Source organism: Symphodus melops, assembly GCF_947650265.1.
Source record: "Symphodus melops genome assembly, chromosome: 6".
Lineage (NCBI taxonomy): Eukaryota > Metazoa > Chordata > Actinopteri > Labriformes > Labridae > Symphodus > Symphodus melops.
In genome coordinates this window covers 19,121,540-19,140,993 of record NC_136696.1, presented here as the reverse complement: position 1 = coordinate 19,140,993, position 19,454 = coordinate 19,121,540, and the positions used below count along the sequence as shown (strand labels likewise).

Genomic DNA, 19,454 nt, shown 5'->3' with positions numbered 1-19,454 from the left:
TAAGTGTACTACAGTACCTGGCCAATGAAGAAGATTCTTATTCTAATTAAGGCTGTAGATGGCAACAAAGTATTGTGCATGCAGCTAAATAGAAATAAATGAATACAATTGGTTCTACTTTGTGCAGGTTACATTTTGTCATTTGAACAAGTTCGTCTTAAATTCAAGTTCATGAGGTGCTCAGTGAACCAGATTAATTACCATCAGATTTCCAACAACCACGTTTCTTCTGGACAAAAAGTGTAACTAAGCTGCAAACTACTCAATATTTGGCAGACTCAACCATTTAATGCACTTGAACAAATTAAAACATGGGAAATCTATCACATACACTCAGTACATACATGATACAAGTGAAAGTTTTGACTTATACAGGATAGACGTCACATCCCACTGGGTTATCATACATAACCATTTTCAAGTACAAGAGTGAAGCATTGACTTCTTCACTTGCATATCACGTAAACCCAGTACATCTTACTTTCTAGCAACAAAAATCCTAAAATACCCAAAGACAGATAGAAGAAAATCGGAAAAAGAATATAAGAAAAGGAAGTGGTTGCTTTATTAAAATAGACTTAAAAACTAGAACATACAATTTTGTACAGCAGTGTCATCTGTATCAGAGTACAGACATTATTTGGTTCCAATTGGAGGCGAGTGCCACACGGCAGAGCTGGTGCGTTTAAAATACCGCGGCTTGCTCTTGTAAAAGATGTTTTCCAGTTTTGGTGGTTCAATAGTGCCAAAGAAAGAGTCCAAATCCGGGGGGTTGAAGTACTGCTTCATTATTATCTGCTGCAAGTTTTGACCTGGAAAGGAAAAGAATAAAATACCATGCTTCAATTAAAATTACAAACCAAGAGACTGATATCTTGCTGAGATTCTGAACACTAAAGCAGATTCCCCCAACAGGACTATAACACAACATAAAGGATAATTATAGTAAATAATATTAACCTTCTGCCCAGGATGGAATAGGTTTCCTCGGGGCAGACTCATCATCAGTAGAGTCGTCACTGTTTTGATCCATCCCATAATCCTCTACACTTTTTGACATTATCAAAGGTTTGTTCCCCCCCTTTGGAGTGATGGCGTAGGACTGGGGTGATTGCTGAAGAGAAAATAACACATAGTATTAAGCATTACTCTGAAGAGAATATGACATTGGGAGACTGAAGCAATAGTATGGCTCCTTTTAATTTACCTCGACATCAACCGTCACATTCAGGCCACAACCTTTTCCTACAGGCGTGGTCATTACAGAGCGCTGCAAAGGGGAAAAAAGGTCATTAGCGATTCAGTGAGGAGTTAGAACTCAAGTAAAACTTTCGAGCTGCGAGTCTCTCCTGCATGCACACAAATACACAAACCGAACACTATTCAACAATTCAAGGGGTGGACACAAATAATAAAAAAGCTTAATACCAAAATACCCATCAAATAAACTACTAAAGTAAAAAACTTATTTACAGAATATCTTTAAGTTTCTTACCTCAATATCCACAGTGACATTCAGGATAGTCTGCAGAGAGGAGAGTTTTTAGCAGTTTATAAGGTGTAAAACAATTTTAACGTTGCTTTTTTTTTTTTTTTTTTTTTAACTACGGAAGGCTTCTTTTTAGAAAGGTAAATATTTCACATTAAACATGTGACAAAAAAATGTGTTTTACTGTGCTTGAAATGTCAACGACACTGGAAATTAAGGAAACCTCAAGGCCCTTTTGAAAATAAATAAAGGTTTGTTTGATAGAATAAAATAAATCTTTGAAACAGTACTTTGTGTATCCATCAAATGGCTTTGATTTTTACAAAAATTACAATTTCAGAACATATCAAACTGATTAGTAGTTCTGATTTCTTGATTTGAAGTGTAAAGTTCCACACAGTTTCAAGTCAGCTCTACGCTTAGAAGCTGCACCAACCAAGGGATGTACAGTTGTGCATAAATAATGTAGTGATACGAATGTAGCATAATATTTTAACACTATACGATAAATTTACTTTATTAAACTCAAACTGGGAATTGTGGTGTAATAGCAGCAAGTTAACAACATAAGCAAATGAAGCAACATAATATGAAATAAGCACTAAAAAGAATAAATGTAAAAATAAATTAAATATATTGCTACTGTCCGAATACTAGAATGTCTGAACAAGCCAATGGTGGACAGCAAAGGTCACCTGTCAGCAACATATAGTCAGTATCCAATATCGGCGCCTGACCACATTTATTATTCCCCCTGAATTATATTCTTATAGGGATTAATTGAGGATGCAGATCCGGATTAAACAGCTACTTGAACAACACTTGTGCATTGCTTGTCGAGGGTGCAGCTGTGAATGTGCACATGAACAAAGCTTGTTTACCTGTTTGGCAGCAGCTTCTCTTTCTTTCGCAGCCTTTTCCTCGGCTGCTTTTCTCAGCTGCTCCTCCTAATAAAACAAACGACACATGAACAACCAAACAGCTGAGCAGCCAACATAACAAACCCTGAGCTGCCAAATAAAATCAGCTCCATGTAAAAATGTCTAAAATCGATGACACTGAAAGTATCAACACAGGGCATCCTGGCCTAAAATCCTCTTCACAATCTAGCAAAGATGAATGTTGGAGAAAACGCTTAAATTCATGGTGAAAACACTTGATTCGGTGTATTGTTGTTATTTTGGAGAACAGAAGACCTCAGTGGGAGATTCTGCTCTCTGTGAAAGTCTCCTATATGATGACTGAGGTCACTATATTAAGCACATTTTCTCACTCCAGACATGTTGCTTCTTCTGTACTTCACTAAATTGCAGGGAATTAACTTAAATAACTCAAGTCAACTCTGTCTGCTGCACTGAATACTTCCCCCTCTGCTGGTCAGAAAATGCAGGTCGTCTACTATATGACATCACTCTGTATTTTACGATAGTACAGTTGCCCAGTTACCAGTTTCCTCTTCTCCTCCAGCGCCTTTCTCTTCTCTTCAAGCTCTCTCTTCTCTTTCTCTCTTGCTGCTCTCTCCAGTTCCCTTTGTAGAGCTAGAGCTTTTGCTTTTTCCGCTCGCTCCCTGAAAAAAAAATAAAAGTTATCAAGACAGTAAAACAAAGCGCAAAAGAAATACACTTTTCCTTAACAATTGAAGTTGACATTTTCACCATGTTTTAGAGAAGATGAGGTTTTTCGACCTCCTTACTGACCTTTCAGCAGCAGCTTGTCGTTCTCTCTCCAGCTCTCTCTCCTTCTCGCGCTCCTGCTCTCTCTTCAGCTCCAACACTCTGCGAGCTTCAGCCAGCTTACGAGCTTGCTGTTCCTCCTCTGCCTTCTTCTTGGCAAGTAATTCCTGCTGTCGCTTTTCTTCTTCCTTACATTTTTTTAAAAGAAAATACACAAATAAATAGGAGCCTGGTTGGTGAAGACAATAACACTACCATTGAAATTCTTCTACAATGAAAACTAGTACTGATACTAAACCAAACATTAAGTATATTCACATTACATTATCAAAGAGATCACTGACTTTATCATTCACAGCACAACAAGAGATGTTATGGTGCCTCTAACAGAGGTTACATGAAGCAACACAGCACTGATTAAATATTCAAATTGCACAAAAAAATATACACTATTACCAGTGCTCAAACCACTACACCATGTGCAAGTTTAGTTGACTTAACGGTGAAATGTCATCACCAGAATCACAATTCAGATGAACAAATTATTGAAAGTTTTATACGTTAGGCCTTGATGCCAGGCTAACGGCCTATGGCATCTTAAATCGCGGACTTTTGATCTAGAAAAATGTATGTAGGGTTAGAAGGTATTGTCTGCAGCATACATGACCACATTTAGCATGTGCAAGTGGATGTTAACCTGCATGGGAACCGAGGACTGGTGATGCTATCAATGCGTTTACCCTGAGCACTGAATCACAAGCTCCGCCTTCATTACACCGTACAACATTCATACTGATTTGGCATAAGTGTCTCGCCTCTGTTACTACCGAGTTTGCAGAAAGGGGATCACTTCATTCCCCCTATTTGGACTCCAGTATTGTTTGGTTTCATAACACTTAAAGATATACTTGATGAAAGCCACAGTGATGAAGACACAAGACAAAATATAAAATAAAAATGTTGGCCTTACTGCTTGAAGTTTCTTTTTTCTAGTCTCCTCTTCCAACTTCTTCTTCTGCTGCTGCTCCAACTCCTCCTGACGTTTAATGGCCAACTTCTTCTTTGCCTTCTCGTCTGCGTTACGCTGCATGAAAAGTCAAAGATTAGACAAATTCAACAATCCGTTTTCCAACGAAGATTCAGAGAGCTCAAAGTTCGTGATTTACCTTGTCGTTTTTTTCATCAATCTGAGCCATTTTCTGCTCAATCTTCTTTTTCTTTTCCTCTTCCCTCTGTTCCTCCTTCACTTTGGCCTCAAACACTCTCCTTAGCCTCTCATCCCTCTTCCTAGAAGACCATTTTAAACTGTTATAAAAACATGAAATTCTTCTCAGACAGTCCTCTCAGAGTGACCGAAGAGGTTGAGTTTTAACCTTTTCAGTTCGTCCTGTTTCCTTTTCTTTTCCTCCTCCATTTTCTTCATCCTTTCGTCCTCTTGCTCCTGCTTTTTCTTCAGGGCTTCAAGCTTGTGACGCTCCTTTGTCTGAGGAGAGAGAACATTAATGGACTATGGAAACTTATATTGGAAGAAATTAGATGTGGTAATCTAATGACAAAAGAGAGATTTGGAAGTAGCAGGTGGGGTGCATTCATGTTGAAACAGATCTCATCATTGGAGATGGATAAAGCAAAAATCCACCCTTTAACACTTTAGTCAGAGTGAAACTGAATTGTCAGCACAAAAAAATCCAAAGACCTTTTGTATCTGAACAGCTGAACTACAACAATTGCAAGACACTGTCAGAAGACAAAAGACAATCTTACATTAAAGAAACTGAAATAAAAGTAGTTTAAATCACCGGAAAGTAATTTGAGTAATTTAATAACTATTGTTAAAGATTAATGACTGTTGTAACAGTAGGGATACTTTTACATGATTGATTTCTGACACTGTATCGTTGTTACTCATTTCTGCTCTTATTAGACTGCATCTTTAAATCGACAGTGCGATATAAAGCTAAAATGAGACACTACAGAGAAAACCACCCAGTGTGTAAAAGGCCAACCAGAACAGCCTTTTAAATGTGACCCATTATCAAAAAGGAGGAAATGATGGCGACTCTAGTGATTAAGTGGTTTCTGTTAGATCACACAAGACTTGGATTTAAATGCATTTGTGCCCATTACTGTAACAGCCATGTCTAAAAGTGTTTTTATCCATGCAAGTCTACAATGATGAAACCATGAAGAGCACTGTGGCTTCCAGAAAGACAGCCAGAGGAACATCTGTGTTAGCCTTTTACGAGGTAAATAATAAAATCAAACTAAAACGGTTCAGATGGATTTTTACTTCAATCTTAACTGCAGATTGAATTATGAAACAAACATAAAAGTGAGGTTATCGAAGTCATGTGCAGTGATTTGAAGAATTGTTAGACAAGACTTGCAAAGAATGATCATATTAGTGACCCATGGGTTGTGAGACACCGCCATCTACTCATGTGCAGTAGAAATAAAAGGAGCCCCTTTCACCAATAAAGTCTGCAAAATTGCTGATCTGCTCCCTTTATTAAAAAGGGGGCAACGCCAACTAATCATTTCTTTTGAAAACATTTTTAACCTTATGGAGGCTTAATGCTTTTATTCCGACAAATGTTTTTTGGAGTAAATTGAGAGCTGTGGTTTTCAGTTCTGATATTTTTGAAATACCTGAACATTAATATCAAAATGTTCAAGTGTGAAAGAGGCTTTTCATGTGTGCTGAACAATGGATTAGAAGCCACCAAAAGCCAATATCACAAGGTGCTTCGACATTACACTTACCACTGTACCAGCACTCATCTGGAGAGGGGACAGAAAAAGAAGCATCCATATAACAGGGCTGCATGACTGAGCCACAATGTTTAAGATCTAAAAAAACCCCGATCAATTACAAAGAAACTAACAGTTAATCCAATTAAATATTATCCTTTGTATATTTGTTGCCATCATTGCTAAAAATATTCTGATTAAATGGATGTACATGATGTCTAAATAACAATTTCAAGGGAGAGTAAGGACAACATACTCAGTCTGTTCTTGGAGTTTTGGATTTAAACCTAAACAGTATAAAACTGTTGTGGTTTTAGTTTGTGAAACCTTGAATTGAACATTTTTGTACGCATCAAATGGGTCATTAAGGACGGTGTGAGTGAGAGTAAACATTGTTCGGTCACTAATATCCTCATTGAGTCTTGTTATGGAAAATTTTACTCCATGTGTACTATATATGTGTTGTACGAAGGTCTCATAGAATCTGGCATATGAAATGTATCTGAAATGTCTTAGAATACGACATGCACAGCATATTGGGTGTTTTGTTTCCCATCAGTTTGTTCCCTTTATTCTGTTTCTCACACTCTGTACATGTGGGAAGAGTCGCCCAGGCTCTTTCTCACTGGACTCCATCTCCTTCTCAGCCTTGGGAGATGGTAAATAGTCATGTAGTCTCTTTTCTCACACTAGGGGATAGATTGTGCCCTGCCAGGTGGGCAGTGGCTCTATGTGGCGTGATGGGGAAGTGCTCTGTGTAGTGTGATGGAAATGTATAAGTTTTCATGTTTGCCTTTTCTCGGGGCCTCTTTCTCTCCTCACCGTGTGAGAGAGGGGTCTTCGAACGCTTATCTTGCCTTCGAATAAATGTTCATTGAGACCAGATCGATCTTGGGGTTCCTTTTTGAATAGATCTTCTCACTCTTTGGTAATGGAAAAAAATCCACAACAGTCTGCTGCAGTGGTAGTTACTTATCAATATAAGACAGCAAAGCCCTAAACATACTGCTTTACCTTTTTTTATATACTCCAAACAGTAACACTGTTTACATTAAAATCTGGCTTCATTCTATACACTTGAATTCAGCAACTGACACACAGACGCATGAAGACAAGGTTAAGAAATAAGCCTACTTTCCCAGTAAACAGCAAGTATCCAGCCGTGTACCCAGGGTATCTACATGTGGTCTGAATGACAGGATCACAATAAATCCCAAGCATGTGATACCGCAGTTTAATTAAGACATAAGAGCGAGTATAACATACCTTAAAATCAGTCTTAAGAGGAGTGGTGTGTTTGATGAAGGATTTGATAACACCAGACCGTCCGAGGGAATTGGGAGTCATCATCAGCATCTGATTTTTGTGTACAGTTTGGAGGAAGGACCTCATGTTCGGTCTGATTGCCTGTGTATTAACAACAAATAAAGAAGCAGTTCCAAATTTAATTATTTCATCAAAAAAAAAAAAAAACACTCATTTTAATTACATCTGTGTATTTTGTTCTAAACCTTAATGCATCTTACACTTTGACTCTTTTTGGGAGGAGAGAACCTCTTTGTGGGGCTTTCCTCCACAGTATCTGGTGCTTTGCGTTTGGTACTCAGCCGTGACCTGCACATAGGAAGAGGAGTTAATGCGGCAAACCTCTGTAATACAGGAGAACACTCAAACAGATGCACACAAATAGCACTCACCTACGACCCGACTTGGAGAGCAGTTGCTTCTCTGCAACAAGTGGAACACAAACGCATGTATAAGCACACAAAAAAAAATGCACAATAGAACAAAGTGATAGGAGCAATAACAAATCAATAAAATGGAAAGCTGCCATACCTGCTTTCCTGGTGGGAGTGCTCATTGTTAGCTCAGCAGTATACAATGGTGGAGGCGCCAGTTTGGGAGAGTTTGCAGCCACAGATCGAGTGACGCGTCCAAGAGCTGGTTGCACACGCTGTTTAATCTGGGTCTACATTTGTTTGATACACATTATAATTATTACAGACGTCACATTTAGAGAGACTGTTAACATGATTGACAAACATCATGAAAGCAGGAGCACCCCCAAATCAACTTCACGCATACAAAAAATAGCAAACTCGCCCTTTAACAGTTGGCCCCATCAGTTAAGGAGGATCTGAGGGTTTAGCGCCAAACATTTATTTTTCTGCATTCTGGTCAGCTTCTCTGCACAATTACAACAACAATCTAGCCTTTATCAAGAATCTTTTCCAAGCCATAAAAATGCATTTACTTAATCCCTTTTATAAACTTGGATTCTAATAGTTATTGTGCTCCTGCAGAACCCTGCAGAATCTCTAAAGCTGTATGCAATTAGCCTATGACTAGTTGATGTTAACTTTTATATGAAGTTACTGGATTTACTTTTAGATCTCAGACAACGCAACATCCATTTTTGAAAAGTGTTGTTTTGCATGTCCGTCTTCACAAAAGCTGAGCGTGTCATGTTGAACTCTCCACAGAAATCATGTTGGGAAGAGAGAACATGGGCACAAGAAGGCTCATTATTGACATGGGACATTGCATCTCAATATTATGCTAAACTAAAGAGAAGCACAACATTGACCGCCTCTCTCTCCATGGTTCCCAAGGAGGAGATCATAAAGACGCTCCTTTCAACAGTAACACGAGGGGTGAAGAGCGACTGCACATGATCGACCAGTTTATTGTAATAAATTGGCGATTTTATCCAAATAGAAAAAATACTAAAAAGATGGAGAGTCCATGTGTGGGAAACACTGTTATTGATAACTTAAGTGAGAAATCCTGAAGAATCACATCCTTGATGTATACAGACATGGATTTGTACCTCTGGAGATTCAGGTGTTTCCTCATTATTGTCTGCATCAGTTGTTGCATCTTCTGACACCCTAGAGCAGAGAATAAATCAATATGAATATAAAAGATCAATACATTGGACATTTAGCTGCCATGAAGACATCAACACATTTGTCAAATGTTACTTACGCCTCTACGTCATCTTCCTCTATGCTAGAGTCTTCTACAAACAGAATGTAGAGAGGAGACAGACATTATCAGAATGTTGAAAACTTTGACAAAGTTTTTAATCTTAAGATTACAATCATTACTCACCGTCAACGCTGCTTTTGCATGTAGAGTTCCCCTCGTGGGCTGCTTTCTTCTTGAGCATGGAACGATGCGAAGCGCGCCGCACAGACTCCTGAGTCATACTGTGTCGCAGACCAGCTAGTGAGTGACGTAGCTTGAGGGAGCACCGTACGGAGCTCCGTCGTGAGCTTCGAGCCGCTCCAGCTATCGCAGTCTTTGCTGCAGTTCGGCCAGGAGAAAGCTCCTGCTTTTTAGCTAGTTCGGCAGACAGGCGATCAGCTACGGAGATGCCAACAACGAGCTCTGGTAGGGGAATTTTAGGAGGCGATGGGACAGGGCTAACTACGTCGTCCTGCTCTACTCCTACAGTGTTAATGTTGTCCGTCTCAACATCCTCCACCAGCTCCGGCTTCTTGTTCTCCGTGTCCTGGGTCTCATAGATGCCAGGAGATGCCGGGCCCACATCCTCTGCCACCTCAGACTTTGTTTGTTTGTTTTTGCGGGTGGTGCGTTTAGGCTGTGTGGTGGCGTCAGTTCCAGAAGTGGAGGCTTCAGGAATGGCCTGTTCTTCGGCAATGAAGTTCAGTGATTTGACAGAGGAGCGACGAAGGTTACTGCGCTTTCCCTTGGAGAACCTAGAAGAAGAAAAATGAGCGTTTAAAAATAAGCAAAATGTTTTAAACTGCTATGGACCGCAGAGATGTTGGTTCAGACATCAATTAAAACAGAATTGAAAGCAAATGACCTTCGCTTGGTTGGATTATCTTCCTGACGGCCCAAAGATACACGCTTCCTGCGACTATTCTTCTTTTGTGATGGTGTTTTTGGCATTAATTCTGGTTCAGCATTAAAATCTCTGAAGTAAAAAAAGAAAGCATGTTTTCATCAGCAAAATTATGTTACACATTTCAAGAGGAGAACATCTTCGTTTTTGGTACTCGTTTTCTTTATACTCCAAGCTCACCTTGAAAACATGCGGTTGGCTTCTTGCTGGATCTCCGCAAGCCACACCATGTCAACATTTTCAATGTCATTGATCAATTCCTTGGTTTTGCCATCAAACATTTGCATGAGGGATCGCACAGATGACAGTACAGAGTTCATGTTGGCGGCCTGAGGGGGGAAAACATGTAATTCAAACATGGAAAGGAACAGAATATATCGAATATATATAACAGAATATATAGAATATGTAAGTCTGGTTAACCCTGTTTTTTTTTATAAATTGAAAGTAAGGATCTCTTTAACTGTGGGTTATAAACAGAGAGAGACAGGAAGTTAGTCCCTCTCCTGTAAGAAGACACAAAAACTCACATAGTGTATTTAGTTCATTGACCTTGAGTACATGAATGCACCATTTATGATCAACAACGTCCTGTCACTCAGAGAAACACCTACCATCATCAATGCAAATAATCAACATTTCCTTTTACAGGTGATTCTGGTTTATATAAAATATGTAAAAGATTTCTCTTTGACAATGAAACAATTTCACAAAGCAGTGTCCTTTTCTTAAAGAAAGTCATGCATTTCATTAATTTCTGCACAACTTTTTTAGTTAAGGTCCGTGCATTTATTATTGTAAAGAATATGTTTCTTTGTTGCCCAGTTTGACCATGTAGTGTTTAAAAAGACGGGTGAATGTGGACATTGTAGGCGTTTTATCGACGCATGATGGTTGACAATAACATACTGTCGGTGATCAGGATCAGACCACGTTAGCTTCGCCCAGCGTTAAAATTTAATACGACCGAGAAGAACGTTACAGTGAGCGATTATGTTTCCAACATACATAAATTTAGCGTAATAATCGAAGTTTTAACTATGACATCTCCGTGACGTCTTAACGTTAAGTGTTCAGGTAATCATGTTAGCTGGATGTTGCTCTCGATACCTCAGAATACAGAACAAAGATCAAAACGTTACCTCGGTTCTCCCGACTTTAGAAGTTCAAAATCCGATTCTCGAAGCTCCGTTAATGATAAAAGCTAAATTAATCGCATACCGACGCAGGATCTACTAGTTTTCAAACGAGGGATTGTGTTGCTCTCCGTCAAATGATCATGCGTAAACTCTCCAACAACCGCAAACGTCCCCCGCTGAAAACGTTAGGCATTTTTAAAATTTCAACGGCCAATCCCAACGCTTAGCTCCGTGACGTAAGGGAAAAAGCTGCTCGATATGTGGTTTGTTCGTGTGCGAAAGGGCGGAGCTAACCGTTCAGTCAGATAGCTAGCAAACGATGCGGCGATTTAAACTCGTCAACACGTGAAACAAATGGAGCACACCCAACGGAAGTGCAGGGCGGAGTCACAGCGCTGCTCAGGTTTAAATGATCCAATCGATACGTGACCGAGTGCTCTTCTCCGCCCACGACACGAGACGTCCCACGTCACACAGAGACCGGACCTTGAGGGTCTCTCCTGAAAATAATAACTTTATTTAAGTAGTACCTTTCAAAACAACTGTTTACAAAGTGCATTACAGATAAAAAAAAACAAACAAACAAACACATAAACATTTAGGGAAAGGAAAGAAACAGAGATAAAACAAACAGACCAAACAGGGAGTACAAAACCAATATAAACTCAGATAACAGAAATACAAGAGATACAACAGGCAGGCATGAGGCAGTTAAATACAATGATGAAAAAATTGTCTAAAATCAACCAGTAGAGAGCTCAAATAACAAAATAAAAACAGATGGAATGTGGGACGACATCAGGTCACAGGCTGCAAGGAGAATGAGGATAACAGAAGAGATAAATGAGAGATGGTAACATGAATAAGACAACAGAGGGCTGGAAAGTGAAATGTTAAAAAGTGAGCCTGTCACTCACAGTCCTGTTAGGACACAATTCGTTAAAAACATCATTCTCATTCAAAGCAATGGTTAAAACCAGCCTGCTGTCCTCTTGGCCTTTGAAATTAGGTTAAACAAATACAATATTTGTGTTTCTGTATTTAATGCTGTTATGTTTGTTTGTGATCTATTATGCCTTGTCTGTGAAGTTCTTTGGTCAGCTGTATTAAACTTGTTTCACAGATAAACTTGACTTGACACAAAGCATGTGAATGTTCAACACATGCTTGGAGTTATGGTAAACACTTTTAACTATACGCCATATAGTTACACGTTCACCAGTAATAACAAGTTCACATGAGATTAAACAAAGGGGAAAAAAGCTTCACATCCTTAACTTAAGTTTAATATTTTGTAACAAGGAAATATCAACAGGAGGCTTTACATGTTGCGCATCAAATATCATGTGGTGCATAATGTTGAGTCCAGTCAGAGAGCTTTACAAAAGAAGTATGACAAATATACATGTGATCTTTTTGCATTTTCTTTAATCAAATCAGTAAAAACAGTACACTTTCATTTATCAACTTATGAGTTGTCCATGCTGAATGGCAACATACAAATTAACAAGAGCAGTTGCATAATGCAACTCAAGGACCTATTCTTATTCTTGGCACATGTAATCACCAGAATGGTCACAGATTCTGTTTCAAAAAGGCCAACAGGGAGCCCGTGAAGCTGTCTTGCAAACATATCCAGGCTCTCGAGGAAAAGTTACAGGCTGACCTGAAAAGAAGTAAATCCAGCCATGTTATGAGGCAAAATGATATATGAAATCAATGAACAAAGTAAGGATAATGACAACTGAAAAAAATCAAGGTTAAAACATGAGGCCGAAAACCATACACTCTTGATTCTGAAATTAAAAAAAGACTTGTTGAATTACAGTTACAGCAGGTCATTTTCATTCTTTCCTCTAAAGGAATATAGCCTATTTGCTATAATGCATGTTTTCTATAAGGATCATATTGTATTAATCGTTTGCCTGTCTTTTCTCTGAGTATTCTTTATCATAAATGCTCGATATATATTTATTTGTAGCAAATGCTAAATGGGATGCTAAACTACATTGTGTGATACCTGGGATGAGTGGGATTGTAGTTCCTGATGCCTTCAAGACCACATGTAGATCATGGGATGTAGCACTGGTGGCCTGTTCTCTCAGTATAATGCAAATTTCATCTTTTCTCAGCAGCCAGTCCATCTGACAGCCCACATAGTTTACTCCACGGACATAGAGCTCAGATATCTCCTTTGGGAGAAGTGGGGAAAAAGCCAGGCACTCCCTCTGAACTCTACAACAAAAACACACAGTTTTCAAATCATCATCTGTATCACTGTGAACATGCTGGCTTCATTTGAAGTTGTTTTTTTAATTCCCTCCAACCTGAAGCCAGTGTAACCAAACAGCACAGCTTGCAAGAATCCTCCCATACCAGTGAGAAAGTTAACAGCTCCTGATCCATCTGATGATTCACTCCATACCTAAGGAGGAGAGGTAATCACACTAACCATAGGTATGCAGCTAAGAGACATGTGCGAGTAGTGTGTGGTCATGAGTCAGAAGGATACCTGGAATGGTCCCTGGATGTTGCTAAAGCACTTCTCAAGTAAAACATGAGCTCTCTCTGCCTCCCCCAGCTCCAGCCAGCCAATCGCAAACATACCCTTTCAATGGAAAGTAAAAACATTGATTTCCAACATAAGGGGAAATTAACAACATTATTTTAAAGTTAACGTATGGAGACACTCTAAAGTACCTCTATGTACATTTCACTGCACATCTGTATGAGCATGTGACAAATAAAAATCTTGAATCTTGTAATCCAAGTATGAACTAATAAAGAATACATGTGTATTTAACAGTATGATTGTGAAATGAACACATAGGCTCCTGCCAGAGACACACACACATTGCAGGTTAGTAAGAATGATAAAACACTATACAATAAATTGCTGATATGTACTCCATCATGAACATCTCTATTTTAGGTGCATTTTGTAATTCAACTTACCTACTGTAAGTTTGCATTATTGGCCACATGGGGGCAGCACAACAAGCTATGAGTACAGTGCTGACTGTATTCACCCTCCACATTTTGTCATGGAGTCATGTCTTTGTAATCACATAGCAACCATAGCCTTCACGGTGATAATTGTATGTTCAGTGTCAACCCTTGTTAAGCTCGGTTGTTGGTCCATAACTCTTGACAAAGGTTCAGACACAGTTGTTATGTCTTACCCATGTCATGGCCGGACCTTGAGGGTCTGTTACTGGCTCATACGCTTCAAGGTCATTTTTTCTGACCTCTGGGGACATTGGCAATCCAAGAGGATAGCCCAACATCACCGCATCTGCCTGTTTCACTGGATTCCCTGAAAGAGGTCAAAAAAGACATGTTGACATCATGTTATGAACTCTAGATTTGAATTTATTTAGGTCATTTTCAGAAGGGTACAAACAATGAACCTTTAGTGTAGCCGTCATACTCGGGATGGTACTGGGATTCTTCGTTGAAAGGTATTTTGAGGTTATCTGCCACTTCTTGCCATTCCTTTGGTGCAGGATGTTGGAGGAGGGCAGCCAGCTCAACGGCAAACTGTAAACTGACAGAAAAAACATTTTATTATTTATATTCACAAGTCAACATTTTAAGGATATTAAAAAACTAGTACCTGAATTTGGCCACTGTGTTTGTGTAAACAGAATCGTTGACATTATAATAGTACTCATCGGGTGGCATGACACCTACAAGGTACATCGGAGAAATGTGTCATTATATCATCATATTTAAGAGTATAAAGAAATATTCCTTGCATACGCTTTATGCAAACTGGGACATATTACGGCTAAATGTTTCAGGTATTAACATGCATTAGTAAGGAAAAAAAGAGGTATAAGATAATAAAAAAAAAACTCTTTGCATTTAGACACTCAAGAAACATTTGACTTAATTGTCACCACTTAAAAAATTGAATCTGGCTCTTAATTTTATGTTTTTTTTGTTGTTGTTTTTTGCTGTGTTGTAAATGAATCCCTAAATCCCTAAATGTAGGGATTTACCTTGATAACCATAATCAATAATGTGTTTGTCTTACCCAAGAGATGGTATTTTTGGTCTTCAGGTTTCCATGTGACTCTGGAAACCCAATAATCAGCCACACCAAATATCACCTCATTGCCTCTGCCCTCTGTGAACATGGATATGTCCTGAAACAAAGCTCAGTTAATTGTCTATCATAAACTTGTGAGAAACAATTTGACAGTGAAAGGGGATAAATGATGTACTTCTGTGAGGTAGAGATAGTGTTGGAAGGCCAGGGTCACATCTCCGTTTATATGAATCTCTTGTTGCCCATAGATGTCCTCTGGACACACCTCCCTCCCTGACACAGCACTCTCCCACGGGAACTTAATCCCCTGTAAAGATTAAATCTTTAGTTTAGACAAATCACTATTTCATTGTTTTTTTCATAACACAGGAATTCATACACAATGAATAAAGAAGAAAGAAATCAAACAACTTCAGATTTGCATCTAGTTGCTAATAGCAACGACTGCTGTCGCAGTGATAGAGCAGTTTAAATGTAAATACTTTTTGCAACAATTTTACTGTTGCCGTCTGAAATTTAAAATAATTTTTTATTATACGATCTGTGATGGACAAGCTAGTTTTGGGGTATTTTTTTTTTGCTAGCTGTTTGAATCAAACAATCTAGGTTGAAGGCCTACAATTTATGTTTTAAGTACTGAACTTTTAGTGTAGGCTTAGGTTAATATGTTAAACATCTAACGATACATCCTACCAAAAGTAACAAAAGGCACATACGAGGATAAAGCTTGAGCTAGTACCTTGTACCTAATGTTTTTAATGTGTTCTTAAACAGTAGGCCTAATAATTCAAGTCTCAACCTAAAACTATAAATATACAACTTGTAATATTTTTGGTTGTGTTGTGTTTTTTTCAAAACACTCTTTTACTGTGAAGAAAGCTATAGGCTGAGAGTTTCCCCATGCTTTAAGTTAAAACTGTAAGCTACATAAGATGATAGTTTCATTGTACATTCTTTACTTGTGGTCCAACTCTTGTTTCTGGTTACACACCTTTTTTGTCATTTCTATTATTGAGTGTTTTAGCCTGCAGTTTTGTCACAGCTGTTTTGTTTTAAAAAAAAGAAAAAAAACTGTAAGGACCATCTTTTCTCTTCAACCTTTAGGAAATGTGTTTGGCTCACTGTGTCGTTGAACCTATTAGATTGGTATGTAATTATAGTAACACCTGGATTACCCAGTGATAATAATACCTTATAGCCCTGCTTTTGGGCGTTGTCTTTTGCACCATCTATTGTCCCCACCCTGTATTCCAGCACAGCTCGGGCAAGCTTTGGATAGAAAAGGGCTATGCCAGGATACATCCAAATGTCCTACAACAAGAAAGTAGGGTCATTGTGTGATACTAAATACAATCAAGCAAGCCGTAATCTGGAATAGCTTTACCTGGTCCCAGAAGACATGGCCCCAGTAGTCCTGACCATCCCCCCCATTAGACAGTCCACCTGGACTTACCCCACCAAAAGAACTAGAGGTGTCATGTATGGAGGGGAAGGCACTGAGGAGGTAGAACAAGCAGCCTATCATAGCCTTGGCAAGGCTCTCTGAACCGACCACCTCCACTTGGCTCTGCAGCCACAGTTCCTTCCAGGCCTTCTCGTGGGAAGGACGAAGGTTACCAGTCAACATCAGATTCAGGCCCTGATCAAAACTGGCCTCAGCTGTGTCTAAATTGTTGGCCACAATCAGGATAAAGCCCCAGCGTGCCTGACTCTGTTCTGGAAGCAGTGTCAAAGAGGAGGGTACCGGAGTCCAGATTAGGTGCACTTCAGGACAGGAACCTCCCGGGAACTCAGCACTGGTTGTCTTTCCTTGGATGTGGCTAAGGGCAAGAGAGATGTGTCAGTTACGTCAAAAATTTACATTTCACATTTGTTTTTGTTCATCTTACCTTCCGCCTTTGTAATCAGGTCCAGATTGAAAAGCAATGTCTTTGCTCTGAGGTGTGTACGAACTGAAGAGATTAACAGTGATTGGCTCCTCTGATGTCACCTGACGCACCAACAGGACCTCCATCACCATCATGTTGGAGTAGTATCGGTGTGAATACAAAGACTGTGACACAGTTACGCTTGCTGAGCTCATTGTGTCAGTAAAAATGCCTGGTAAGAACATGAAGAGATCAGCAGCTTGGAATAAAATCAGAACTTCTGTCAATGGGACAGTCATGATCCCTTAAATTACCTGTGTGGGTGTCCAGGGTGTAGGTGTGCTGGGCTGGTTCCTTTATATCAACTCTCACAGCTAAAGGACAGGGGACATCAGCTCGGTGGCAGCGCCCAGCCTCCCCATTGTACACACCACCCATGTGCATGATGTTGTTGTACACCCTCCATCCCAGCAGCCCATTGGCCAATGGAGGGAGGAAGCGGAGGTCACTGGGTAAGGTGTCCGTGGAGAAGATGTAAGGGTCTGATTCCCCAGACATGGTGAGGTAACGATCTTTTCTTGGTAAGCTTTATTTGAAGCAAAAGGTCGAGTTTGTTGAGGAGGTCTGAGCTATTTAATAATAAAAGTGTTTTCACTTATTGTTGGCAATGGTTTTATTGCAATTACCCCAGATCTCTGCCTGCAGTATCTCAATCTGATCATAACGGCCGTAAACAGTCTCCATGCATGACTAAAAGGAATCTTGTGATTTCTGGTAAACTTTTATAGTAGAATCACTCAAACACTTTTCATAGTGTACTCATGGGAGGCTATGAAGATTGTGTACTTTGACACTTTTGTGTCACAAGACTTCTCCATGCGCAATTCAAGGGTAGTTTAGAAATACATTTGCATACATTTAAAACATGAGCGGCTTAGTGAACAATCTAAAACACAGAACATTGTAATTATAAATGGACATTTTGATTTCTCATTGTTAAATGCCTGAAGTAAATTTATCATCATGTTAAAGAAAATATAATCTCAGAGTTTAAGATAAATCACTTCTAAATTTACAGCCTGTTTAAATATCAAGCAATCAATGTTCACACTTTGCTTCAGTGGGAAAGTTTCAGCCTCACTTGATCAGGAAGAGGCATCTGTTTCTGCAGCAACAAAGGGGAATCCTGGAAACAAGAAAAGTGGAGGTTAAAGTTCCCAAAGGTCCTGTTCTTGACAATTTAACCTCATGAAAAACCAGTCCACGTTCCAGGGATTGTTTTGCAGGACCCAGAAGTTGTTTACCGTATGAGTGGAAGTTAGAAGTGTCCCGTTGTACTGTCAGGAGTGTAGGAGGAGGCCATTCAGCCCCCTGTGCTGTTCACTACAAAACCCGACCTGGTGTGATCACTGGAAAACATGGCATGGATTTAATGTGGAGGACGGGGAATGGCTGCTGTTGTGGCCTATAAACAGGAAGTTTCCAAAATGAGCTAAATGAAGAAAAAAAAGAAAAAAAGTGGTAATCTCACCAGCAGCCACGATATGATCTGGTAAACATCTTCGGACCCTGCGTCCATTGGAATGGACATGACATATTTCTGTCTCTTAACCAATAAATATTATGTAATTGGATGAGGTCAGCACTGCTGGTTACTACCTAGGTCCTGATTATCCAATCACAATCATGTCATGTCATGACTTTGAGCATGCTCTGAGAGAGTGAACCGCAAGTGCCCAATTTCTGTCAAAAATATATATTTATGTTCATGCTGGCCAAAAAAACTTTCTGTCAGTATAATTTTAACTGTTACAAGTAATAACATATGAAGTTATTTTGAACATATATCATGTATTTAATTTAGAGGATTTTTTCAAAGTCTGATGTCCATTGCAATGGACAGCAGTAGTTGGGCGAGTTAAGCTGACACCCAAATGTTAGGTGTTAGAATATAAAGAAAAAGCATACTTGTAAGCTTTTCTTTGGTAAAGCATGATGCCATGGTTCAGTTATTCATAATTATGCAATTTTTAATATATATTTTTTGTACATAATGTTCTTGTAGGGTATCCAACCCTGGTCCTCGAGGGCTACTATCCTGCATGTTTTAGATGTCTCCCTCTTCCAACACACCTGATTCAAATGATTATCTCATCATCAAGCTCTGCAGAAGCCTGACAACAATCCTGATCATTTGAATCAGGTGTGTTGGAAGATGGAGACATCTAAAACATGCAGGATAGTAGCCCTCGAGGACCAGGGTTGGATACCTCTGTTGTAGAGTATAAAGTCAAAGAATTCCTTGAACGTCTCGTAAATGGAGGGTGCCCCATGCTGTCAGATGGTTTGTTCGATAGCTGGGGGTGGCTCTGCAGGACTGTGTTCCACATGGAAGGTATAAGGAAATATTGAATTAGACAGAAAAATGATCTCCCTCACCTAAAGTCCAATGAAAGGATAATGTAGGTGATAATTGTAAGTGGAAACTCCAACCAATGTTGTGGTTTCATCGTTTCAAACAATGGGAGTGGTTGCAGCTATAGTAGCATAAGCTGCTGTTGTCAAATGTAACCTACTGGTCTTTAAAAAGAAATCTCTATTTTATT

At 39.3% G+C, this 19,454-nt stretch overlaps 2 protein-coding genes across 2 annotated transcripts; both read right to left on the bottom strand.

Annotated features, from left to right (window-relative positions):
* Positions 1 to 268: 268 nt before the first annotated feature.
* Positions 269 to 11,357, bottom strand: incenp (inner centromere protein). The gene is made up of 20 exons (XM_079346913.1): positions 10,930 to 11,357; positions 9,968 to 10,116; positions 9,749 to 9,859; positions 9,028 to 9,638; positions 8,902 to 8,935; positions 8,744 to 8,804; positions 7,750 to 7,882; positions 7,611 to 7,641; positions 7,440 to 7,527; positions 7,180 to 7,320; positions 4,536 to 4,645; positions 4,329 to 4,449; positions 4,133 to 4,246; positions 3,187 to 3,350; positions 2,936 to 3,056; positions 2,371 to 2,436; positions 1,496 to 1,525; positions 1,208 to 1,270; positions 961 to 1,114; positions 269 to 812 (listed from the first exon to the last, which is right to left on the bottom strand). The coding sequence occupies exons 2-20, from the start codon at positions 10,105 to 10,107 to the stop codon at positions 637 to 639; spliced, it is 2,469 nt and encodes an 822-aa protein (XP_079203039.1). The 5' UTR covers positions 10,108 to 10,116; positions 10,930 to 11,357; the 3' UTR covers positions 269 to 636.
* Positions 11,358 to 12,337: 980 nt separating this feature from the next.
* Positions 12,338 to 17,449, bottom strand: pgghg (protein-glucosylgalactosylhydroxylysine glucosidase). The gene is made up of 13 exons (XM_079346332.1): positions 17,163 to 17,449; positions 16,870 to 17,080; positions 16,365 to 16,800; positions 16,172 to 16,291; positions 15,156 to 15,287; positions 14,966 to 15,077; positions 14,543 to 14,615; positions 14,337 to 14,473; positions 14,109 to 14,242; positions 13,439 to 13,534; positions 13,254 to 13,351; positions 12,947 to 13,161; positions 12,338 to 12,592 (listed from the first exon to the last, which is right to left on the bottom strand). Exons 1-13 carry the CDS (start codon positions 17,404 to 17,406, stop codon positions 12,516 to 12,518), a joined length of 2,085 nt encoding a protein of 694 aa, XP_079202458.1. The 5' UTR covers positions 17,407 to 17,449; the 3' UTR covers positions 12,338 to 12,515.
* Between the last annotated feature and the right edge of the window lie 2,005 nt (positions 17,450 to 19,454).